General features: G+C 56.3%; 1 protein-coding gene across 1 annotated transcript; it reads left to right on the top strand.

Annotated features, from left to right (window-relative positions):
* Positions 1-2,188: 2,188 nt before the first annotated feature.
* LOC122463691 (maestro heat-like repeat-containing protein family member 7) lies at positions 2,189-25,482 on the top strand. Its single transcript, XM_043534873.1, has 18 exons — positions 2,189-2,324; positions 3,336-3,436; positions 5,109-5,234; positions 6,027-6,106; positions 6,688-6,811; positions 7,435-7,521; positions 9,755-9,859; positions 11,046-11,181; positions 13,898-14,007; positions 15,231-15,380; positions 15,690-15,844; positions 16,225-16,432; positions 19,132-19,308; positions 21,261-21,416; positions 23,031-23,132; positions 23,337-23,439; positions 23,892-23,951; positions 24,813-25,482. Exons 1-18 carry the CDS (start codon positions 2,189-2,191, stop codon positions 24,998-25,000), a joined length of 2,304 nt encoding a protein of 767 aa, XP_043390808.1. The 3' UTR covers positions 25,001-25,482.
* The last annotated feature ends 219 nt before the right edge of the window (positions 25,483-25,701 follow it).

Here is a 25,701-nt window from a genome sequence, read left to right as displayed (position 1 = left end):
TATTAAAGCAGCTTCTGCGTCTTTGCAGCGGTGGGAGAGGAAGCAGAGATGGGACCATTTTACACCCCATGGCCAAAGCCCCCGGCAGCTTGGGAGAGTGGAAAGAGCCTCCCGTGTGGGCTGGGAGCTGGGGGTGGGGAGAGTTCATGAATCCCCGTTCTGCACTGTCACGAGAAGGAGGAACCGGGATGGAAGTGATTCTCCCACTCGGGGATCCAGGGACCCCCTCGCTCCAGTGGCATGGATGCAGGGAGGGGCTCTGGCCTGGGGTCTGCAGGAGCTGGGACTAGAGGAGCCCAGCGGTCCCTTCCGGCCTCACGTCTGTGACTGTGGGGAGCGGAAGGTCGCTGCCATGACCCCGGTGGGGAAGGACAGGCTCTAAAGCCTTGGCGAGGCCAGAGCAAGTCTGGGCTGGGGCATCCCATGGCTGGGGAGTCACATAGTGGCTGGCCTGTGACTCGCCTGCCCATTGTGACACGCCTCTGCTGGCTGGCACAGCCTCATCCCCTCACTGCCAGGCTTGGCTCTGTCAGAGCGAGAGCTGGCACGTGCCGCTGGGGAACGCTGAGCCAGCAGTTCCAGCTCCGCCACCGGCAGCAGAAAGTGGGTGGCCCATTTACACGCAGGCTTCTGCCCGCTCCTGACTCCAGGTAGGAGAATCTTCTAGTGTCCACCTCTGCTTTTCCATTGCATCGCCAACCACCCCGAGCCTTCCCCGAGCTCCTGGCTGGGCGGGGCACGTCTGCCAAGTGCCCCGGTGCCGGCGGTCTAGCCTGGTGCCAGTGAGGAAGCGGGCAGCGGCATGCGCACAGGAGGGAGCTCGGGGCGGCTCGACAGAAGGGGTCGCACCAGTCGAGCCCGGAGTGGACGGAGACAAGGAGGAGGGTTTGGCAGGGCTGGTGGCAGGGCACGGGAAGGCGGCACAGGGTGTTAGATGAGACATTGGGCTGGGACCCTGGAGAGCTGTGTTCAGTTCCCCGCTCCTCCGTAAGTCTTCTGCGTGAGATCAGGTGAGTCCCCGCCGCTCCGGGCCTCAGCTAACGAGGGAGAGCAGGTCCTTGCTCTGCAGAGGGGGGGTTGAGAGCCTAAATACCACAACACGTGTGTGCTCAGCCACTGGCATGGTGGGGCCAGGTAAGTGCCCAGACCGGGAGGTAGCTGGTGGCCCTGCCCCTCATCCTACTCCAGCCCTGCTCTCGCTCCAGCCTCGCTCCACCCACGCCCTGGCCTCCTGAGTCCAGCTCCAACCACAAGGCCTGACCACCTCCAGCACCTTTGCTGACACCATCACTTCCAGAGAGAATGGCACTGAGGTTGCCGGGGGAACAGGCATTCTCCGGCTGCCCGGAGCCATTGTTCCATTCACCAGGACAGTCCGATGCCAGGACAGTCCCCCTGAGCTCTGGGGAGGACTAGAGGTGCCTTAGGACACCTGCTGTGCAGCTGCTGGAGAGTCAGCAGGAGACATTGGGTGAGGAATGGAGCCCCCCAGGGCAGGGGCCATTCAGGAGACCCAGCGTGGGGGGAATCAGGCCTGGGATTCTCTGCAGCGGCTGCTGCCACACAGGCCTTGGAGAGACGATCTGCGAAATCGCCACAAAGCTCTGCCCCGGCACAGCCTGCCTGCCTGCCGCTCTCCCACCTTCTGCTCCTTCCCCTTCACGGTGGTGTCAGAGCAACTCCTGCTGCTCACCAGCCCGCCCCGAGCTCCTCCACCCCGCTTGCTTCCCCCACCTGGGACCTGCCATTGCCCCAATATTCCTGGGGGAAGGGATCAGGGTAATTTCCCTGGGGAGGAAGAATCCTGAGTGGTTAGATGCAGCCTGTCTGCTGGGCAGTTTGTGAACCAGCAGAAGGAGAGGCGGGAGTGACCCAGGTGAGGCCGTTTGGCCTGCGGGATGGGCCTGGGAGTCCGGAGACCTGGGTTCTAATCCTGCCTGTACTGCTGACTGCCTGGGTGACTTTGAGCACATCCATTGGCTTGTTTCCCTGCTGGCTTCCTTGGCTAGTTAGAGTCTGAGCCCTACAGCCCAGGGATTGTCTGCAGCACCTGGGGCAACAGGGCCCTGATCTCAGCTGGCAGCTGTAGGCGCTGGTGAAACGGCAATACGTGGACTGGCCCTGATGCTGAACGGGGCAGTCGCCTCTCATCCCTCACAAGCAATGCCTTGTCCTGGCTTCTTGCAGGATGGCTGAGGAAGTCCGCAAGGTCCCCTTGAAACCCATCCGTGCCTGGGAGGAGACGAGACCTCCTCGAAGGAAGAGTCCGCGGAAGAGGCCACAGCAGCAGCAGGAGCTGTGTGTGCCTCAGCCCTTCCATGCTGGTGAGTGGGTGCCTCCTGGGTGGGCGGAGGGGGCTGCAAAAATGGCAGGGGCCATGGCCCTGCATTGCGGTGGGACTTGGCCCCTCTGGGGGTTGGGGTTGCAAGACCAGGGTGTCAGTGGCGGGAGAAGACTCCATCACCTTTGTACAACTCTGGGCTGCCATGAGATGGAGAAACAGGAAAACCCAGGCAGGGGGGAATGGCCCCTCCTGCTGGCAGCAGCTGCAGCCTCTACAGCTGATCGGGACATTAGGGGCGGCAGCAGAAGCATCAGGTGGAGACTGACTGAATTGCCCACCCCCATCCATCACACTGCAGGGTCGGAAGATGTTTCCACCAGTCGAAGGGGATGCTCTGTGCACTGTGGGTTGTTAAGCCTAGGATTGCAGGGCGCCGGCCAAAGCATGAGATGTCCCCTGATGTTGCAGCCCCATCTGCTGGCTCCTTTGCAGGGGGGAGACGCATGGCACAGCACAGGGCATTTGGGTGGGGGGGTTGATGATGGGAGCCCAGGGCCTGCCCAGGTTACACCCGGTGGCTGTCGATGGCAGGAGAGGCAGTCAGAGGAAGCAGAACGGGCAGGCCCTGGGTCCCCGTATCCCGCGCAGACTGGGTAGCTCCTCCCTCTCCCGCAGCGGGGAGCAGACCGATTCACTGCCAGTCCCTCTGCCCCCTCCAGCAATGGCCCGGAGAGCGGGGACACCACTCATAGCCTGACATCATGCCTCCTTCCAGGTGTGGCGCTCCCCAAATCCCCAGGCTCAGCCTGCATGCTGGGTGCGGGCGGGGAAGTGGGGTGGCCGCTGGGAACCAGGGCTCTGACTGGATCTTTGCTGGGCTGAGCAGCAAAGAGTTGGGGAAACCAGGGATGGCTGTGCCAGACCCTGTTGTGCATCGGGGCTGCTACCCTGTTTGGGTGGGAGCGGGGGGCGAGGGTTTCTGCTAAGATCTCTCTCACCCAGCCTGCAGCTTGGCAGCCCCAGGTATTACCACTGCTCTGTTTTTGATCAGATTCACCATCACCTGGGAATGCCTCCTGCTTTATGGGGCCAGTCTCGCAGGAGAAAGAGACCCTAGATTACATCAACGCCTTTCTCAAGGGCAAGGAACAGGTACCAAGAGCCCTCCTCTGATCTCTCAGCTACTGCCCTGTCCACATGCACCATCCGTCCTTCTCCGCATGAGGCATGGATTCTAAGGCCAGACGGGACCACTGTGACCTCCTGTATAACACAGGCCAGAGACCTGCCCCCAAATAATTCCTGTTGAAACTAAAGCATCTTAAAAACATCCTCTCTTGAGTTACAAAAGGCACCCACCATGCCCCTTGCCCACTTGTGCCCACTGGATTTGGCCAGTCCCCAGCGTGATGGGTTGCCCCCCTTTGAGGTGCCACCTGATGTACTGGCTTATCACTGAGCCCGCCTGTTCTGCCAGCCTGGGCCCCCGTTACCTTGTCTTGTTGGGCTCGGCTCACATGCCTCTTCCAGCCATACACACAGGCAGGGCCACACCCAGCTGCAGAAAGACACAGACACTGAGATCAGCTCTGGGAAGACTCAGCTGAAGGGCCTTGTCCCAGTCCTCTGGTGCCCACCTCCTTTGGAGTACAGACCCAAAGGTTTTATGACATTCGCCCCCTCCCTCGGTGTGGAGAGAGGTATGAACAACTCTTTGCCCCTCCTCCCACTTACTAATTTATACTACAAACTGGGTTGTGGTATAAACAAGAAACAAGATGATGAACTACAAGAGGTAGATTTTAAGCGGTTATAAGAGATAGCAAACAGAACAAAGCAGATTACCGTAGTAAATAAACAAAACACACAAACGAAGCTTTACACACCAGATAGATAGGATAGACATTAGCAAATTCTCCCTGAGTGATAAACAAGTTGGCAGATTCTTAAGGCAGAAGCTGCCTTGGTTTTGTAGCTTGGATTTCCCAGGTTTTCTTGCACAGGCTAGGAATCTCTCTCTCTAGCCTGGGACCATCACTTCTCATGGTTCAATCTTTGTCCCTCAGGTGTTTCCAGGTATCTTATTGCAGGGAGTCTGAGGTCCCGTCCCTTCCCCCCGCGATGTCATTGTTCCCCTTTTATCTTCTCTTCCCACCTGCTGGAAAACTCTTTTGCTGTGACCTGGGTCCAACAGGTCCCATTGGGTCGCGTTATCTCGGGGAGGTTTCTATTGCACACAGTTCCTGGGGTAGCCCTAATGCTTGTGCATTTCCTCCAGGAGCCAGTGTTTGGCTTTTTTGCTGTTCTACCTGAAAGGCTGTTTTGAAGCTCACAGTGTTTTTCAGGAACACATACACAGCTGAACTTCAGAACGTCACATCCAACGATAGCACATGCAATCCAATGAGACATTAATGTCTAGCAGAGAAAGACTTTTAGACTGATATCTTACAAGACATACTTGGTACCAAACATATCCTAATTAGATGACAGTGGCGAATACTGGGGTGTCAGGGTGTCACACCCAGATGTTCCTCCCACTCTATCAAGCCTCCCAGTAAGACTGTCTGGCTGCTTAGCCCCCATGTTGCAGTTTCTCTTTGGACACCTACCCCGTGAGATCTGCTCCCTCTCTGGTCTGGTTTCACACACAGCTGCCCTGCCCAACCCACATAGTCACTCCTGTTGGGAGATGAATGGCCTTCTGGCATTCAGCATATCAAAGCCTGAGCAACGCTGGGGGGAAGCTTTCTGACATCTCTCCCACTGGCAGCTCCTTTCCACACTAACCTTCCTGTTTTTGTCTAATCTCTGCGGGGCATAGGAGGAGGCCAAGAAACTTGAATTCTTGGATTGTGTCATCACCATCAGCAGGGCCGTCCTCACGAGGCACCCAGAAGGAAACCTGGCAGCTTTTCTTGGCAAAGCCCTCCTTGTGAAGAAGATAAAGGTGAGTAAAACACACACTCGGGCTATGTTACTTGGGGGGTTTAGTGATTGGCCTGGAGAGATCTGCAGATTTGTCTACCTTCAACTGCCAATCGCTGGATCGTGTTGGGAGTGTGGCCTGCGTTCTTTGGTCCTGAACATGTCACTGTATTGAAACGTAGATTGTTCCCTTGCACCCAGCTTCCCAAGTCACCAGGTCGCTCTGTATACACCAGTCTCCCTGCACAGAGCCCCAACACTCCGCAGTCAGTGCCCAATAGGGAACTAGCAACAAATCTGCTCCGTAGATTTGGAAAGTCTTTGCTCTGCGGCGCTGCAGAAAGCTTTCCAGAGCTTACCTCCCTTCCCTCAACGTGGGACAGCGTGTGCTGGTGGGTGGTCCAGTGGGCTGGGGCTCAGTTCCTCAGTGAGACCTTTGGGCAAATCACTTCTCCCTCTGTGCCTCAGTTTCCCTCCCATGCCTTGTCTCATCCAGTTGGCTCGTGAGTTCTCTGGGGCAGGGACTGGCTCTCACTGTGTGTGTGCAGCACCTGGCACAAGGAGCCTGATCTCAGGTGGAGTCCCTGGGTGCTAATGCTGATGGAGCCTTTGCAGTGCACTGGCGCGTGACGCTGGGGCACTGACCACAGGCCTTGCACTGTGCTCCCCAGCTGGAGCCCTGCACACCGTCAAGCCCACAGTAGGACGACCTGTCTGCCGAGGCCACATTTTGCAGGCCCTGCGCTTTGCTCCCCAGTCCGAGTCTTACGGGAGCTCGGAGCCCGGCTGGCACTTCCCCACATTGTCTCCCCAGGAGCTGATTGATCTTGAGTCCGTCGACTCCCTGACCAGCGGGGTGCGTCAGCAAGCGATGCTCGCCATCATGGAGCTGAGGTACCCGGCCTGCCCGCGCAGCCCCAGCTAGTGCTGTGTGCAGCCAGACACGCCAGCCTCTTGGCATGGCCAGTTCTCCAGGGCATTGCCCCCTCTGCTCCTCTCCCGTCTTCTGATTCCCCCAGGCACGTGGCACCAGGCCATGGTGCTGGTGCATGTGCGCTGGCACCCGTGGGTTGGTGGTGGAGGATCCTTCGGTGCCTGGCGACCTCTCCAAGTGGCCATGTGAAGATGTGGGGGAGGGAGCGAGGGGGTTGGACTGGTCCCCTCTGGGACCCGCAGGCGATGGCTCCGGGGGGAGAGGGGCAGTTGGGCACTGCTGGAGCGGAGCCACCGGAGTCGCCGCCAGCTGTGCCAGCTGCATCACACCGGCAGCTCAGCGACTCCCTGTGGCTCAGAGGCTGGGCAGGCTGAGCCCTGGCACGTGGCACAGCCTGCGCCATGGGGGGCTCTCTCAGTGCCGCTGGCGCCCTGCTCTCAGCTTCCCAGAAGCCTGCCCGTCATGTCCTGGGAGCCTGAGGCCAACATCAGTGCATCAGTCTCGCCTCAGCCCTCCAATCCGCGCGTGTCTCTTCTCTTAGCAAAGTGAAGCCACTGCTGCGGGGAATGGAGCTATCCAGCCTGCTCACCGTCTGCTTCTCCAGCACCTTCTCCCTGCCTCCAGCAGAGACCAACCAGGGCGTGGAGGCTGCTCTATACAACAACGTAAGCCCCAAACTAGCCATGAGGAGCTGCCCCAAACCGAGGGAGAATCCTGCAAGTCGCTCGTGTCCCTGCCCCCTGGGTTACCTGGCGCTGGCATAAGAGTGTAATGATCACAGCTCCTTGGCAGCGCTTCAGCTCAGGACCTGCAGTACCAAAGCACAAGCCCCACCGCCGCAGATAAAGGAGTAACTCCCTCATAGGGTAGCAGTAGTAGGCATTTATCCTTCACAGGCACCGGCAATTAGTGGGGAACAGACACTCCCTTCACAAGCACATTCACCCCAGTGCATGGCTGGGGGCCATGAGATCGGCTGCTTGAGATGCACACAGGCCAGGGGAAGTGAAGCTTGGCTGGAAATCTCCCCTCCCCCTCAAATGCGGAGTCCTTCCTGACTCTTCTAATGCATTAGACTGTGTGCAGTGGCCTCCCTGGGGACAGCAAAAGTGGGTGGGGTCCTGTTGCCAGGAGAGTTTGCAGTAGGTCCCCTGCGGGTACAAGTGAGAGGGTGAGCTGGAATAGCAGGGGCTGCCATGGCCTGGGGCATGTCACACGCCAGGGCATTGGTTCATCGCCTGGCTGGGTAACGCCACTTGCTGTGGTTTCTCCTCTGCTCTGCACGCAGACTCTGAACACCATGGATGAGCTGCTGACGGCCTTGGTGTGTGAGGAGGAGAAGCCCAACCTTGTGGTGCTGGAAAACATCTTGGAGGTGTGGAGGCATGGGGGCAGGAAGGGGACGAGTCCTATAGCTGGGGTGGGGCTCTGGGACCAAGGCTCCATTTAATCGCAAGCATGGGACACTCCCGTGCCTTCTGCTCCTCAGAGTACGTTCTATACAAAGGTTCTTGGGCTGGAGGACCAAGTGCCCCCGCTATATCTGAAAAACGTCTGCATGGGGTGGGGGTGGAGGAGTGCGGGATCTGCCGTGTTCTCCACTGAGCCTCATCTGAGCCTGGGATTCATTTGTGTTCACCATGGGCCCCACCAATACTGGCCAGAGCCCAGAGCTAGATTCCCCCAACGTTCTAGTTCTGGGGCCACAGGAAGTCGATTCTGTGGGTGCTTTGTGCTCCAAAAAGAGGGAAATGTCCTCGGCAGATATTCAGTCTTCTCGATCCCAGAGCTTGGGAAGAGGGAATCACAGAAGTGCAGGGCTGGAAGGGATCTCAAGAGGTCATCTACTCCACCCCCTGCACTGAGGCAGGGCCAGGCATTCCTCGACCGTCCCTGAGGAGTGTTTGTTCAGCCTGTTTTTTTAAAACGTCCATGATGGGGAGTCCACCACTTCCCTAGGTCACCTGTTCCAGTGCTTAGCCACCCTTAGACTTTTTCCGAATATTTAACCTCAATCTCCCTTGCTGCAGATTAAGCCCATTACTTCTTGTCCTACCTTCAGGGGACGTGGAGAACAATTAGTCACCATCCTCTGTAAAAGAGCCCTTAACGTATTGGAAGAGTGTTAGGAGGTGCCCCCTCCGTCTTCTCAAGACAAAACATGCCCAAGTCGTTCACCCTTTCTTCATAGGTCAGGTTTTCTAAACCGCTCATCATTTTTGTCGCTGTCCTCTGGACAGGCCCCAGTTTGTTCACATCTTTCTTAAAGCGGGGTGCCAAGAACTGGACACAGTGCTCCAAGCTAATACACCTCAGAATGACATTTCCCTCTTTCACAACAGCCTCACACTCTTGATTCCTATTCAGTGTGAGATTCACGATAACCCCCAGATCCTTTTCTGCAGTCCTGCCACCTAGCAGGTTATCCCCCACTTTGTTTTTATGCATTTGATTTTTCCTTCCCAAGTGTGTTACGTCACATTTGTTTTGACTGAATTTCATCCTGTTGACTTCAGACCAACTCTCCAATTTGGCAAGCTCATTCTGAATTCTAATCTGTCCTCCAAAGTGCTTGTAACTCTCCCCAGCTTGGTGTCATCCACCAACTTGACAAGCATACTCTCCTCTCTGTTAACCAAGTTCTTCATGAAAATTTTGACCAGTACTGGACCCAGGCACACCCCTGGGGGACCCCACTTCAGACACCCTCCCAGTTTGCCAGTGAGTCAGTGATAACTCCTCTTTGAGGATTGCCTTTCCATCAGTTGTGCGCCCACTTTAGAGTAGTCTCATCTGGAGCATATTGGCTTAGTTTGCTTATGAGAATGTCTTGTGGACCTGTGTCAAAAGCCTTACGAAACTTCATATACATCATCATATACTGCCTCCCTCCATCCACTAGGCAAGTAACCCGGTCAAAGAAGGAAGTTACATTTGTTTGGCATGGTTTGTTGTGGACAAGTCCATGGTGCTATTCCTTATCACCCTATTATCTCCTCTAGGTTCTTACAGACTGTTTAATCATTTGTTCAATGATCTTTCTGGGTACCAAAGATAGGCTGACAGGTGGAGAATTCCTTGGGGCCTCCTTGTTCTCCTTTCTGAAGATAGGCTCTGTGGCTGCCCTTCTCCAGTCCTCTGGGACTTCAGCACTCCTAAAGGTTCAGAGATTGCTTTGTCTAGCTCCATCTCGTGTGAATATCATGAGGCTCTGCCAACTTGAATACATCTAACTGACCTAAATTGTCTTTTATCTGTTCTCTCCCTAGGCTGGCCTGTATTCCTTCCCCCTTGTTGTTAATATTGTCTTCATCATCTAGTCGCCATTAACCTTTTTAGTGAAAACTGAAGCAAAAAAGGCATTAAACACTTTGGCTTTGTCTGTATCATCCATTATTTGCTCTGCTTCCCTGCTGAGTAGTGGTCCCACACTTTCCTTTGTCTTTCTCTTGCTCCTAATGCATTTACAGAGCTGCTTCTGATTGCCTTTTATGTCCCTTGCCAGTTAGAACTCATTTTTGCCTTAGCCTTTCTGATTTTCACTCTATGTGCTTGTGCTATTTTTTGGTACTTCTCCTTCGCAATTTGTCCCAATCTGTTTCTCTCAGGTCCTGCTCCCCTGGACCGCATCCAAGGAGATGCATGTGCGGCTGAGGGCAGTGGGAAGAATCACCTGGCTGAGCAAATTCATCTCTGGTCAACACCAATTCAAGGTGAGCAGCCTGTGACTCTGGCCGTCTCCTAACTGCACTGAGCAGCCTCGCGGTGCAGCGCTCCCTGGCAGGGAAAACCCGGGCCTGGAATAGTGACTCAGCAAGATCCTCAGTAGGAGTCCAATCTAATGAGCCCTGATGTGGACAGGTCTGTCCTCTGACTCCAGTGGGCCTTGGGTGGAGCCCCATAATTCTATCTCCAAGGACTCTCCCCGCTGTTCCCCTAGGACCAAAGTCTGCTCTGCAGGGTCAGCGGATTTACAGAGGATCGCCCTGAGAGCACCCTCTGAACCCAGGTGTCTCTTCACCCCCTTTGTCAGTTGCCCCTGGGATGCTTTGGCATCAGCTCCTGCCAGGCTGCCAGATGAACACCCCCTGCTCTGGGTGCTCAGGGCCATTGAGCTGCTCCAGCTGCTCCATCCCCCCTGTGGCAGGGCCTCCCCTCCGGCAGCTGGAGGGGGGCGCTTGGATGATATGCCCCCAGAGGGTGGGGCAGCAGAAGAGAAGGAGGGAGGTGGGAGGGGACACAGTGAAAGGTATGGGAGGGGCCAAAGGAGCCAGAGCAATGGGGAGTGGGTCAGGGGAGGCCGTGCAGACCCCAGGAGAGGAGAGCAAGGGGCTTGGTGCGACAACGTGGGGAAGAGCAGGGAGCGAGCGCAGGGGCTGCAGGAGGGGCAAGGGAAGGTCTGGCAGGAGGGGGAGGCTAGAGGGGGAGGCTGCAGGAGCGAGCCGGAAGGAGAGAGCCGGCAGGCTGGGTGCGGCGCAGGAAGTGGGGGTTGTGGGGAGCTCCAGGATGGAGTGAGAGAGGCGCAATGCAGAGAAGAGGAGTCCAAGGTGACCTCACGCTCCTGGACCTGAGGTCAGTGGAGGGAGGGGGATGGGAGAAGGGGCTGGGATTAGGAGCTTGCCCTTGAGATGGAGACTGGACGTTAGTTCATTCCTTACCCAGGTCCCCACTCGAGGGCAACGTTTGCTGACTTTGCTACCCAGACTTCCCGTCCCTGCTGAGCTTCCCTCAGTCCCTGGTGCTGGGCCCCATGGCTCCTCCTGCTCTCATTGTCCCCAGTCTCTCTGCGCTGGGCTCTGCCTCCCCCGGTTCTAGCCCCTTGCTAGTGCAATGCCAGGGGGACATGCTGCGCTGGGCCTGCAGGGGCGAGTGACTCCCCTTGCTCCCTCTCTCCGTCAGGGAGTGGAGGAGTTCAGAGTCCTGGGCCAGCTGGTGGGCTGTCTCACGCTGCGCTGTGCTGAGCAGGAGCAGGAGATCTGCCGATCGGCTATGGAGGGACTTCACCACCTCTACACCTTCATGCTGCGGCAAAAACGTAAGAGCACTGGAGACCCTTGTCCTTCCTAAATACATTGACATGGGGTTTCCAAACATGGGAAACATATTTATTGAACACTTCTGCCTTTTCTGCATCCTTTTAAACAGTCTCCATCTAGTAAGGGGTCTACACCATTGCTAGGATTTCTTTTGTTCCCAATACACTTTTTGAAAAAAACTTCCTTAGTATCCATAGTCCTTCAAGCCATGGAGTTTCCCTTGATGTCTTTAGCTTCCCCTGTCCATATTCTACTCTTCATAACTCACATAAGAATGGACATACTGACTCAGATCAGTTCATCTAGCCCAGTATTGGGTCTTCTGATAACGGCCAGTGCCTCATGCTTCAGAGAGAATGAACTGAAAAGGGAAATTTGGAGTGATCCATCCCCTCTCATCCAGTCCCAGCTTCTGGTAGTCAGAGGTTTAGGGACATGCAGAGTCTGGGGTTGCACGGCCTAATTATCTTGAACCCAATTATCCTTTTAGGCTTCACAACATCCCACGGCAACAATTTCCACAGCTTGCCTGTGCATTGTGTGCAGAGATACCTTCTTTTCTTTGCTTTTAACTTGCTGCCTATTAATTTCAGAAAGTGACCCCTAGTTCCCGTGTTATGTGCAGGGGTAAATAACACTTCCCTATTCACTTTCTCCACACCAGTCATGATTTTATAGACCTTTGTCATCTTCCCCCTTAGTCAGCTCTTTTCTAAACTAAATGGTCCCAGGTCTACACTGCAGACCTATATTGTTATCACTCCATTGCTCAGGGCTGTGAAAAATCCACACCCCTGTTGGCAGAAGTACCCCTCCCACTGACATAGCTAGCGCCTCTCCGGGAGGTGGATTCAGAGCTTGTTGGCAGAGAACCATCTTCTCTTCAACGCTACAGCGCCGGTGCAGCTATGGCGATAGAGTGGTTTAAGTGTAGACTTGCCCCCAGTCTTTTTAATCTTTCCTCATATGGAAGCTCTTCCATACCCCTAACCATTTTTGTCGCCCTTCTCTGCACCTTTTACAAGTCTGATATATCTGTTTTGAGATGGGGCGACCAGAACTACACGCGGTATTCAAGGTGTGGGCGCGCACATTGGATTTGTATCGGGGCGTTATGACATTTTTCTGGTTTATTATCTATCCCTTTCCTAATGGTTCCCAACATCTGTTGGCTTTTTTAACTGCCACTGCACGGTGAGTGGATGTTTTCAGAGAACTCTTTACGATGACTCCAAAATCTCTTTCTTGAGTGGTAATTTAAACCCCATAATTGTGTATGTATAGTCGGGATTGTGGTGTCCAGTTTGCATTTATCAATATTGAATGTCATCTGCCATTTTGTTGCCCAGTCCCCCAGTTTTGTGAGATCCCTTTGGAGCTCTTCGCAGTCTGCTTTGGATTTAACTATCTTGAGTCATTTTGTATCATCTGCAAATTTTGCTACCTCACTGGTTACCCTGTTTTCTGGATCATTGATGACTATGTTGAACTACACTGGTGTCAACACAGATCCTTGGGGTGCCCCGCTCTTTACCTCTCTCCACTGTGAAAACTGACCATTTATCCCTCTTGTTTGCTTCCTATCTTTTAACCACTGACCCATGAGAGAACCTTCCCTCTTATCCCATGACAGCTTACTTGGGTTAAGAGCCTTTGGCGAGGGACCCTGTCAAAGGCTTTCTGAAAGTCCAAGTACACTATTTCCACTGGATCACCCTTCTCCACATTCTTGTTGACCCCCTTCAAAGAATTCTAGTAGATTGGTGAGGCATGATTTCCCTTTACAAAAGCCATGTTGACTCTGCCCCAAAAAATTGTGTTCACCTATGTGTCTGATAATTCTGTTCTTTCCTATCATTTCAACAATTTGCCTGGTCCTGAAGTCAGGCTTGCCAGGGATCACATCTGGAGACTTTTATAAACTTCACTGTCACATTCGCTATCTCGTACAGAGGCCGATTTAAACATTAGCTTACATACCACAGCACTGCACATAAGTTTGTTTGGCTGTCTCGTGAGAGCTGCAACCTTTGCACCAGGCAGGCAATTTACCATGCGGTTCTCCCACTCATCACAAACCCAACTGCTTATATGTCTATTGATTGAATCTCCCATTACTATTACCTGGCTTTTCTTTGTAACTGGGCTTCCCGCCTCAGGAGGGGCAGCCTCAGTGTGAGAGAATATCCTGACTTCATCTGGAAGGTGGGTCCCAACTATGGGATCATCTCCCTCTGCGCCAGCTCGATGTTCTCCTTCCCAGAAACTTTCACCCTCCTCAGCAGCAGAGAGGCTGTCAGACGGGGGGTGGGACCACTCTACTGCATCCCTGAAAGTCTCCTCTATGTACCTCGCTGTCTTCCTTGGCTCCACCAGTTCAGATCCTCTGGCCTCCTGGTCTCCGAGGGCAGTAGCTCCTTGGGCCAAATGCCCAGATGTGCTAGCTGCCCACAGGGCTGGTAATCCTACATGCTGCATTCAGTGCAATCAACTGGAGAGCCTCACACTGCTGCTGCACTTCTGCCTGGTTTATTTTGACTCTTCCAGGGGGGTTAGTTTGTTTAGTTTTGTTCGGGGGTGGGGGGAGTTTATTGGCCTGAATTTACAGTATGTTTCTTAGATGTACTTGTCTCTAAACTTCCTTGCAAAACTCCCATTTCCAAAGTTAACCTCTGATTTCTATTGCCTGCTGTCTGTTTCCCCTCCCTGGTTCAGGCTCGACGCTGGCAAAGCAGAGTGCAGAGTATCTGCAGGTCTTCAGGGAGTGGCGAGCGGAGAACACCTTCTGGGTCACCTGGTTCACCAACACCAGCAATATCGCCATGGTAACTACTTTCAATGCTTCCTGGGATTGTTGTGCCCAGAGTTCTCAGGAGAGAGAAATTAACACCCTAGGAGTCAGGGGGAAGGGACAGACCCAGGCGTGTGACTGACCCCATCCAGTTGGGCCGGAGCCCTGCCTATGGCCCACTCCACCTCATAGAATCATAGACCTCAGGAGGTATCTAATCCAACCCCCTTCTCATAGCAGGACCAACCCCAACTAAATCATCCCAGCCAGGGCTTTGTCAAGCCTGACCTTAAAAATCTCTAAGGATGGAGATTCCCCACCTCCCTAGGTAACCCTTTCCAGGACTTCACCACCCTCCTAGTGAAATAGTTTCAGAGTAACAGCCATGTTAGTCTGTATTCGCAAAAAGAAAAGGAGTACTTGTGGCACCTTAGAGACTAACCAATTTATTTGAGCTTAAGCTTTTGTGAGCTACAGCTCACTTCTAGTGAAATAGTGTTTCCTCATATCCAACCTGGACCTCCCCCACTGCAACTTGAGACCATTGATGCTTGTTCTGTCACCTGCCACCACTAAGAACAGCCGAGCTCCAGCCTCTTTGGAACCCGCCCCCCCGACCCCCGCAGGTAGTTGAAGGCTGCTATCAAATCCCGCCTCACTCTTCTCTTCTGCAGACTAAATAAGCCCACTTCCCTCAGTCTCTCCTCATAATTCATGTGCTTCAGCCCCCTAATCATTTTCGTTACCCTCTGCTGGGCTCTCTCCGATTTCTCCACATCCTTTCTCTTGTGGGGGGCCAGATGTGACCTCACCAGTGCCGAATAGAGGGGAATAATCACTTCCCTCGATCTGCTGGCAAGGCTTCTACTATTGCGGACCAATATGCCTCCCTACATGCCACATCCCAAGATGCACTGGGTCTCATCCAAACCTGATCCCAGCTCCTTGTCAGGTGTGGTGGGAGCTTCCCCAGAGATTAATGCTCTCCAAGGCATCATTGCGTCCACGCACCAGTGCCAGCCCCTGCTGACCACTAGAGAGTGTATCCGTGCTGTGCGGTATTGTGCCCCCGTGCACTGCCACGCCGGCCTCTGCCATGTACGACAGCTCCTGATTGCTGGCTGGGGACTGTGCGTCCCAGGTGCAGTAACCCAGCCCTGTCCCGGCAGAGCGGGCTTTGCCTGCACTCCTGGCTGCTCGGTCCGACTGGAACCGCACTGGGCAGCAAAAGGGGTTTCACTGGCGGGTTTGTTTCAGATGTTTGGGAAGTACTTCAACCCATCGGAGCGCATGGACTTCCTCCTCACTGCTATCGAGGGCATGAGAGACACCAGCGTCCATGACTCGGTGGCGGCCAGGCACATGCTGCATGTGATCCTGTGGGTCCCCAGCCCAAGCTTGGAGAGGGTAAGAGCTGCAGTGAGAACAGCCTGCTGGGGGAGCCCATCCGTGGGAGACTCTGCCTCTTGGCGCTCGGCATTACTGAGGGGCAGGTCCTGTGCAATGCGGGGGGTCAGTCTAGGTGATCTCCATGGCCGCTTGTGGTCTTGCAGTCTATGAATCGATAGGCCAGGAATTGGCCCTGTGTTCTAGGCCTGGAGCTGGAGAAGAGGATGTGGGAGGGCAGATGGCTCTCAGGTACGGCAGGTCCCTGGCATCCCAGATCAATAGCAGCGCGAGGAAGCCAAGGCTCCCATCTCCCCATTTCCCTTCCAGGTGTCGGAGGCTGTCATGAGCATCTACCACAACCTGGACTCCATCAGCGAGCCGCTGGCCCAGCAGCAGCTGCTCAGGGCCCTTGTCGTGCTGGGCAACCAGTACAGCGAGGAGGTGGTCACAACCCTGCTGGGCTGCTCGCTGTCATGTGACAGGTACGGGGCTGGGGCTGCTGCCGCTTGCGCTCCGGCTCCCCCGGACTGGTCCTGCTGCCCGGGACAGGGGTGTGCAGAACCTTCCAGAGACCTCCTGCTCCCTGCAGAGCTGCTGCTTGTTCTGGAGGGTTTTGCAGGCTGACATGCCGTGGAGACAGGCCAGCCTGCAAAACCCCAGATGGCAGCCCTCGGCCTCCCCCGGGGCTGACACTCAGACCCGGCCCCCATGCAGCCTGCGCCAGGCAGTGGGGGCCCTTACTGCATCTGGAGGGCAACAAAGGGCCAGCCGGTGGCGGGAGACCCAGCAGGGTGCAGGTGGCGGTGGGTGCAGGAGGCTGGCGGGGCTCTGGCCAGGTGAAATCGGCTCTCTCCCTTTGCAGCGTTGCTGTGGAGATGTGGAGGGTGCTGACATCCCACCCCAAGACCGCAGGAAAGGTCCTCCGGGAGCTGCTCGACAGGCTGCAGGAATGGCCGCTGCGCCAGCATCACGATGTCTCTCAGCAAGAGGCTGGCGTCGCCCCCTTGGCTGTAAGTTCCAGCCCCTGCAGCAAGGGAAGGAGCGCCGTGTTCCCCCTCCACGGCCTCAGGGTGTCTCTCAGTCTCCCACTGGGTATCGCCATTGGGCCAAGAGAGAGAGCGTGACTCTAGCCAGTGCTATGGTCGAGGCAGAACACGCCGAAACCCTCTCCTGGTGCTCTGGGACAGCTCTCATAGAACCGCAGGGTGAGAAGGGATCGCAAGGTCAGCTTGTCCAGCCCCCTGCCAAGATGCAGGATTTGTTGTGTCTATCCCAGCCGAGACAGATGGCTCCAGCCTCCTTCTATAAACCTCCAGCAAAGGGGCTTCCACAAGCTCCCTAGTCGTCTGTCCCATTGTCCTACTCTTCTTACAGTTAGGAAGGTTTTCCTGAGATTTAATCTAAATCTGCCGTGCTGTCGTTTGAACCCATCCCCTCTTGTCCTGCCCTCTGTGGCAAGAGAGAACAACTTTTCGCCATCTTTTTTTTTGGCAGCCTTCGAAGAATCTGAAGGCCATTAGCACGTCCCCCCTTAATCTCCTCTTTTCCAAACTAAACATAGCCAGTTCCTTCAACCTTTGCTCGTATGGCTTGTGTTCCATCCCTCTGATCATCTTTGTCACTCGCCTCTGGATCCATTACAGTTTCTCCACATCTTTTGTAGACATTGGTGACCAAAACTGGACACCGTACTCCAGCTGAGGCCTAACCAGCACTGAGTAGAGTGGTACTATCACCTCCCATGACTTGCAGGCTATACCGCTGTTAATGCAACCGAAAATTGCATTTGCTTTTTTTTTTTTTTTGCAAAAGCATCGCTTTGCTGACTCATGCTGAGGCTGTGATCCACCGCAGCTCCCAGATCCTTCTCAGCAGTTCAACCGGTTATCCCCCATTCTGTTTCTGTGCATTTGCTTTTTCTTCTCTAAATGTAGCACCTCACTTTTGTCTTGGGTGAGTTTCATTTTGTTGTCTATAGCCCAGTCCTCCAATTTACCATGATCCCTCTGAATTTGAGCTCTTTCCTTCAAAGTCTTGGCAACTCCTTCATCAGGGAGCTGATGCAGGGCTGGAGTCATTGAAAGCTTCCCAGGGGACCTGGCCCTGGCCTGGAGTCAGGAGCCCTGGTTTCTAGTCCTGGCTCTGCCTCTGACCTGCTGGGTGACCTTGGGCAAGTCCCTGCCTGGCTTTTGTCTGTTGTTCTGCAGGGCAGGGCCTGGCTCCTGCAGGGTGCGTCTCTGGGTGTGTGATCCAAAGAACCCTAGCACTAGAGTAGCAGCAGAGCTGTGGACTCTAGACCTCCAGGGAATGCTGGTGACACCAGTGATCCGGGACGCCGGGACAGAGCCATTTTGCTTCAATTGGAACCATTTTTTCCTACGAATCCCCTTTTTGAGCCTCGTAGGTTTTAACTGTTGACGTCACAGCTCTGTCCCGCAGCACTTGCTCCTCTGAAGAGCTCGAGAAGGGCCTTTTGCTGCTCAGACCTCATAACAAGTGCGATAGACACAGCATAGTGAAGGCAGAGAAAACCCTTGGGACTTAAATACACAGATCTGGCAGCCTGGTCAAAGAGGAGACAATCTGAAGGCAACTCTCCCTAATGATAATTTACTTACCCTGAGAATAGCAGGTCAGTCCAGTTTATTAAACACGGACAATGAATCGATCAGACATGGAGAGGGCATGACTGTAATTCTCTTTGTTATCCACCATTCCCATTGTTCCATGTCCTCAGCCTGGTTTTCACTTGCTTGTGTTTTATTTTTCCTTCCGGAACCAGTAAGCCTGTATTGGACACTTTTTCCCCTGATCCCAGGGAAAAAGTGTCCAATACAGGTTTTGTGGGCCTGTCTTTGAACAGTTCAAAGCCAAATACAGAAATGATTGAATCTGGCTTTTAGTAACAGACCAACGCTAGAACTCGTGTACAAAATCGGCTCCCTCGCCGAGGCTGGGCTGTAAGGCCCGGGACTCAGCAGAACCCAAGTTTAGTTTCGGGCTCTGCCAGACTCCCTGGGTGACCATGGGTGAGTCATGTCGCCTCTCTGTGCCTCAGTTCCATGTCTGTACAACGGTGATAGAAATCCTTCCTTTGTGTGTCTAGCCTGTAAGCTCTAGGCCAGGGAATGTCTCTTTCTGTGCCTGGAAAGCCCCCAGCACACGCCCTGATTGCAGATAGGCGCTGGAGGTGCTATTCTAACCCTTATAAGAAGAATACACTTGATTTGTTTGGGGTCAAGGTGTTGTGCAGAGAAGTTTCCACAGATGATACCTGCTAATAAATACCACCCCCTGAGATCGGGGGTACAAGGAAGCAGCTGCTTATGTTGCAGGTAGCCGGCCCCGCTGCCTGCGATCCTAGCTGGGGCTGTGCAAGGGCTTTGAGGCTCTAACATGTCATCTGGAGGCGGGGCGCTAGAAGACTTTTTCTAGTGGAGGTGCTGAGCACCCCCTTACACCTGTCCACACACCCCACCACCCCTAGAGCTGGGGTCAGGAGCAGGCCCATGGCTCCAGGGGGGCGGGAGACGGATGGGGCAAGGGGGCCGAGGCTGGGGCCACAGCTGGGAGTTGGCGCAGGGCCGGCAGCTGGGACCTTGTGTGTGGGGCCAGGAGCAGAGCCCCACGTAAAAGCTTGGAGTGCTGCAGCACCCCCTGCACTCCTAGTTCCCGTGGCTCTGTCTGCAGGGGAGGCAGACGTTGTTTTGGAAATGGCTTGTTGGGTCACCGGAGGGTGTTTCGTAAAGCAGCTCCTCCTTTCACACAGGTGGGGAAAATCCAGCGTCAGCAGCCAGTCATCGTGGAGCGGCTACACGAGGCAGACAGGGGCGTCATCTCCAATGCCATCACCGTGCTGAGAGACATCCTCGCCGGCATGGATAGGCAGAGCGCCAGCACCGTGGCTGTGCAAGTGGCTGAGAAACTCCTGCCGTTCTTTCATGATGTAAGGCCTGGCGGCCCGCGGGAGACCCTTCAAGCCACAGACGTGTGAATGGGGGCTGGCGGGTGGGCTAGCGGGACCTATGCTATGGCCCCAGCCAGAAAAAGGATTGTCGTAAATGACATGAACCCATTCCCGCCTTCTTCTGCTAGCCCATTCTCCATCAGAGCATATGGCAGTAAGGGTGGGAACCCTGGTGTCCTGCAGGCCTGCTGACAAGGATCAGGGCAGCCTGGGGACGAGGCTCCCCTTGAGGGAAGGACATGCATTCCTGAGCCTGCATGCAGCGAGGGGGCCTCTGCAGCACAGGGTGCCGCAATGCTCCTGCTGGCTTCCAGGGTAACAAGTGATGGTACCCTAGTGAAAATCCTGCCCCTCCCCTCCCTGGCCAGGAATCCCACAGCTGGCCTCTCAGCTCCATAAGGAAACGGCTCCGTCTGTAGGTTCTGCAGCTACCGCCCTTTCCTCTCCCCTTCGTTCTCATGGCAGGGCAGCATCAAAGGAGGGGCTAGTTCTCCCCAGGCCTTTTGTAACCACAAACGAGCCCCCGCCAGTGTGTTCACCAGACTGATGTTCAGTCCCCCACTGCACGGCGAGAGCCAGCAAAGTGGGCGGGAGAAAGGGACCCATCCATTACTGCCTTCCAGGGGTAACGCCCCAGTGGGGGCTCCTGGAGGGACCACCCACCTCCCCAGCTCTCACAACGCTAAATCCTACCCTCAGCCCTCCCCAACTCTGCTGGGACCCGGCCGCTCTTGATTTAGCAGTGGCACAGGCCCAGCTAAAGATCAACACCAAGAGCAGCTCCTGCATCTAGGCCAGCACCCGCTCCTGATGGAAAGACGACTGAGAACTACTGTTCCTAGAGCCTGTCTCCAAAGTGGCCAGACAGGAGAGCGCAGCCAAATCAGATAAACAGACTAAAAGAACTTATGAACACTTTTACAACAGACGTCACTCAGAGAACTGCCTGGTCTAGAACCTGGTGCCCAGAGGCGACACGTAACTGCTGATTGGGGGGGCACCATTTAAAGGTTCAGCCACTCTCAGAACAGCTCAAGTCAACCCGCCCCCCCAGGGTGCCCCCCCTTACCCTCAGCCTCACCTCCCAGAAAGCAGTGGCCCCTCCCTACAGCCCCCAGCTATTGCTCCTGGTTCTCCCTGCTGGGCACAGCTCGCCCGGCCTCCCAGGTCACTGGACTGGTCCGGCTCCACCAGCTGCCATGCAGCGAGGGGGCATCATGTGACCAAGTGGGGCCGACCCTGAGTTAACACGAAACCCATGTGTAGGAGTGGGGCAGCCCTTGCCGAACCCCAAGCCCCTGGAGGCTGGGTGGTTTCCAGTCATGGCTTCCAAGGCCCCCTATCTGGGAGCTCCTGCACATTTACCACCCCTTGCTCCTGCTTAAATCCCCCCCAGGTCCCTGTGCGTGGCCCGAACTAACACCAGTGTAGGAATTTGCCCCCCATGCCTGGCCCCCTTGGCCTCGCTAGAGGGTCGCTGTGGGTCAGCACCAGTGTGAGTCGGGCACGCAAAGCGGGAGGACAAAGTACACACATCCCTTCGCTCTTTGAATCTTTCCTCATCGCTCCCTCTCTGCCGCCCCTGTCCTGGTGCTGCTCTGCCCTGAGCGTTTCCCCTTGGCTTGACAGGCGGGTGCTGATGTCAGTGTGCCCAGAGCTGGCTGCGAGATCCCAGGGGCTGTCTCACCCCACCTTACTGCTCTCTCTGGCCAAGAAGTTGCCAGGCCAGCCCCTCAGCTGATGGAAACCTGCATCTCTATTGCCTTCAATGGCGCTATGCCCATGAGACTCTGGCCCCCAGCTGTGCCTGTATGACTGGGGGTGAGTTAGCAATACCCCCTGCAGGGCAGACATCTCTGTCACAGTGAGCGCTCACCCTGCTGGGTGAGCACGACCGTCACAGCGTCTCCTCCCCACATCCTCTCTTGCAGGAGTCCAGCAAACTCCGGGTGCTCTCCATCGCCCTCTTTAAACACCTGCTGGAGCTTGTAAGGGAGCCCAACAGGAGGAAGATGAAGGAGCTCGTCCTCCAGAGCCTGGTCCCGCTGCTCCTCCTCCTGCACGATGAGCGTCCCAATGTGTCCCAGGTGAGGCCACAGGCTGGAGCCTGCAGCTGAGATTGTTACAGTGACCAGGAATTTGTTGGGGGGGGACCAACATGTGACACCCCCCTTTCAAGGGTCTGGCCGGCAGAGGGCAGGTGCTCAGTGCTGTGACAATCAGGTGCTCAAAATCACTTGAACGTTGTGTCCAGTAGCGCCACGACCATGGCGCCCCACCCAACTGCTGAGTCTTCCCTGCCTCCTCTGAGCCCAACACTCCCCCCCGGCAGCCAGGCTGAGAGAATGGGTGGGCGGAGGGGTCAGGTCACCTCTCCTACAGCCACTGGCCTCCGCACATTCCCCTGGCTGTGCTGGTGGGAAGAGCACAACCCTGGCCATGGTTCCTACCAGGACCAGAGCTACCCAGCCTCCGGATGGTGCCCAAGACCCAATGTGCCCTTGGCCAAGCAGCCTGGACAGCTCTTACTAGCCATGACATGCCCAAGCCCCCCCTCCGCCCCGCCCCAGGTGCCTGTGCACACGCTCGCTCTCATGGCCCCCATCACTTGGGAGCCAAATGCTCCCAGCAGTAATGAATTCACCCTCCTACCCCCCACGAGGTGGGGAACTAAGGCCCAGCATGAGGCCTAGCACCTCAGAAGTATTGAATGCCCATGGGCATTAGGCACCTAAATCCCTTTGTAGCCCTGGGCCTAAGCAACTTGCCTGAGTTCCTGCAGGAAGAGCTGGGAATTGAGTCAGGTCTCCAGCCATTGCCTTAGCCACACCTCCGCCCTTCCGCGAGCAGCCACGGGCCGGGAACCGTTCCGCACACACGGCCTCCGGTTACTAGGCTAGTGGCTTTCAGCCAGGTCGTCCCTAGCCATTTGGGTGCCCTATCCAGCCCCCCCGCAGTGGGGCTGTGTGGGGTCCCAGGCCTCCCCCTCCCCCCCACCAGGGTCTGGGAAGCAGGAGCTGTGTGGGGCCACTTTTGGGGGGCCCACAGGCCCAGAGTGGCCTGGGGGATTAGCGGAGAGCTGGGAGTAGCCAACTCTGCTTCCCTCGCCCCGGCTCCAGCCGTGTGGCTCGAGGGAGGGGGTTTGGGGAAAGGGATCCCTCCCACACACACATTCACTGACAGCAGCGGGAAGCGGAGCAGCCTGGCCCCAGTCCGCTCTACTCTGCCAGCTCCCAGCCCCGGCACTCCGCTTCCCACTGCCGGTGAGTGCGGGGGGCAATTCTTTGGAGTAGAGCGGGCTGGGACCGGGTTGCTCCACTTCCTGCCACTGCCGGTGAGTGTGGGGTCGCTGGGGGAAGAGGCTTGCGGAGAAGAGGTGGAATGGGGGCGGGCCAGGGGTGTAGCAGGGGGGAAGGGGAAGAGGCTGGGCGGAGGGAGTTGTCTGGGCCCCCCCCAGGGACAGCCCTGCCCTTTGTAGTGGGCGCAGCTCGCGGCGGGGCTGGCCGAGGTGTAGGGAGGGTCACTGGGGCTGGGGCTGCTGCATGTGCAGCATGCAGCCGCCTAGTGGCACCATGAAATTTGGGGCAATTTGGTGCCCCACATTTCGTGGTCCCCTATGCAGCCGCCTATGCCGAGGGACTGCCCTGGCTTCCACCTCCTGTAACCGTGGCCGGCTCGCCCCGGCCCCTCTTGTTTTGCAGGTGTGTTGGGACGCCCTCAGCCGTGCTGTGGAGTTCCTAAGGTGGAGCCAGCTCGGTGCTCTCGTCCAGCGAAAGGAGCTTTGGCGAGGCTGTGACTGCCTGGTGAGGGAGCCCTCCATTGCCCGGCTCCGTGCCCACACCGAGCCCCAGCCCCGGGACCACACCTGGCCCTGGCTGTAGTCCCGCTCCATGATCTCCCCGGCAGAGGAAGGAGGGGTGAAAGCAGGACACTCCACAGATCTGGAACCTGGCCTGCAGGATGGAAAGGCCTTTAATAACCTTGTGCTCCCTTGTTCTGGCTCGTAGGTGGCGTGCTACAAGGAGAGGGCAGAAACCTTCCTCTGCCAGGCCATGGCCTTTCTGAAAAACCCGCAGGCTCCCATTAGAGAAGCGGCCATCAGGTTTCTAGGTAACCACAGAGCAGAGGGGTCCCTTAAGCAGGGGGGCTGGATCCAGTTTCAGGCTCTCCTCAGTCCCTGCCGGCAGCGAGAAGTAACCCCTGGGCTCCTGATTGCCGAATGAAGGCTCAGGGGTGTCAGAAACCCGCAGGAGCAAGCTCACCCCAAATTGCCCTGATCGGCTGATAGGGCCCCCTCCAGCCCCACTGCTCCCCATGCAGTGCCCATCCCCCCCTCCCCCCACCCCACCATGGGCTCGTGGTAGTGGAACCTCAAGGCGCTATGCTCTCCTTTGGCAACCAGCCCCACAGCCATCCCTGGGGACTCGCCCTTTCCCCTGGGGACTCAGGAGTCCGTCCTGGGCAGCAAGGGGCAGGGGAAAGCCCCGCTGCTTGGAGGGTGACAGACGCTTTGACACCCTCACTGGGGATGCAGGGATGTGATGAGCTGTTTGTGTGTGTAGGGCTGACTGCCCGGCAGCTGGACCAGAAGAGCCAGGAGAAGTTGGAGGCCATCTTCAACGGTGAGTGGTACCCGCTTTGAGCACTGAGCGCTAGAGGGACGAATGGCCCAGGGCCACGGGCTGGGTTCAATCTCCGACGCCAGCAATGTGATCTTGGGCGAGAGCCACAAAGGGTTGCAAAATGTAGATCCCCAAACCCCTGATCAGCTTCCCCCTCACCCTGTGGTGTCTGCTGCTTGGCATGTGCCCAGGCACTTAGCCCTGACCTCAGAGCTGTGGCCTGGCAAATCCCCAAACTGGGCCTGAGCTGGCTGGCCTTCGCAGATGATTGCCCCCCCGCAACACAGCAAAGGTGGGGTCCTGCCTCCCCCCCTTGCACTCACTAGCCCAGGGTTTGTTGCAGTCACCTCCAGGTGGGGTGCCTGGTGTCAAGCCACTGCTCCAAAGGAGACTGAGGTGACGTCCGGTCATCTACCTCCCTGCTGCGTGCCCGGACCCCTGGGCCAGCGCAGGGCAGAGCAGCGTCTCCTCCACATTTGTTGGGGAAAAGGGGGCGGAGAGGGGACATAGCTCTGGCTCCTCACTCCCAGAGCAGGTTCACAGCTCGGCCCCAACCAGAGCTAGGGAATGGCAGAGCTCCCTCCTCGGCATTTCCTGGAGGGCAGCAGGGCACCGGAAGTTAGGCGTAGCCTAACAATGCCCAGCCCCCTTTGTGAATCTACCCTTCTCTGGGCTTAAGTGCCCATCTGTGCACCGGGGGGAAGGGGGAGCTTAAATACAGGCAGGGATGAGGCCATCAGATCCTGCAGGGGTGGGGCAGTTCTAGAAATAGTGAGTGAATGGGGTTCATTGTGGCTTGGTTTGCCAGGGCTTTCCAGAGCACCATGGCTCTGACCTCCATTTCCTTCCTTTCAATCTTAGTCCTCAAAGGCTTGCAGCAGGACAGCAAGTCCTCTGTCAGCTGCCTGGCTTTGCAGACCATGCTAATCCTCACTGCCTGCAAGAAACACCGTCCAGCCCGTGCCAGCCTACGAACACTCTTGCAGAGGATGAGACTGATATGTACAAGGGAGAGCCCAGTCATTGAAGCTGCCCAGCTGTCCGAGTAAAAGCCAGCCTCCCTACTCTGGGGGTTTGGTGCACCAGAGCCCGCCTGGAGCAGGGTGGAACACATCATGCCGGACCATGGCTTCCTCCCCATTGGCCGCTTGCCCTGCCCAGCCACGTGAGTAGTTAACTGCTCAATAGCTTTTATCACCATGTACTTTTTGACAGGTTTCCATGCCCCGTGTAGCGTTTACGTCCCGCCCTCCGTCCCCGTTTCCGGTCGTGTTCATTTTTGGCACCATCGGCCCTTTTGAACATTTATTTTGTATTATTTTTCTGTGTCTGGCCGGGGGAAGGTTGCGTGCTTGTGCTACAGTCAGGCAGGCAGAGCAGCAGAAGGCCTCCTGACGACCACATCGGGAGGCTGCCACTCCTGACGGTGGGGTGGAGGTGGTAGGGGAACCCAGGTCCTCCCGCTCCACTGCGTCCCCGCCCAGGGCCCTAACACCGTGCTGTGTTTTGACATATTTAGAGAAAAAGTATGAACGAGTAGAAAGAGAGGCTGTAGGGGGTTCGCGGCTCCCTCCCCATCCGTCTGGGCGGGAGACCACGCCCCTCGCTACGATACTTCCGGGGTACCTTGGTTCAGGGGAAATAGCTCAGTGTTCATGGTTCTGGCCTGCAGTCAGGCTGACCAACGGTAGAGAGTCTGTTTGCCCGGGGCCCTCATTCAGGACAGGGCTGCTGTCGAGTAGGGGCTCTG

Source organism: Chelonia mydas, chromosome 23 (genome assembly GCF_015237465.2).
Source record: "Chelonia mydas isolate rCheMyd1 chromosome 23, rCheMyd1.pri.v2, whole genome shotgun sequence".
Lineage (NCBI taxonomy): Eukaryota > Metazoa > Chordata > Testudines > Cheloniidae > Chelonia > Chelonia mydas.
Note: the sequence above shows the minus strand (reverse complement) of the source record. Positions and strands in the feature narration are given on the sequence as shown.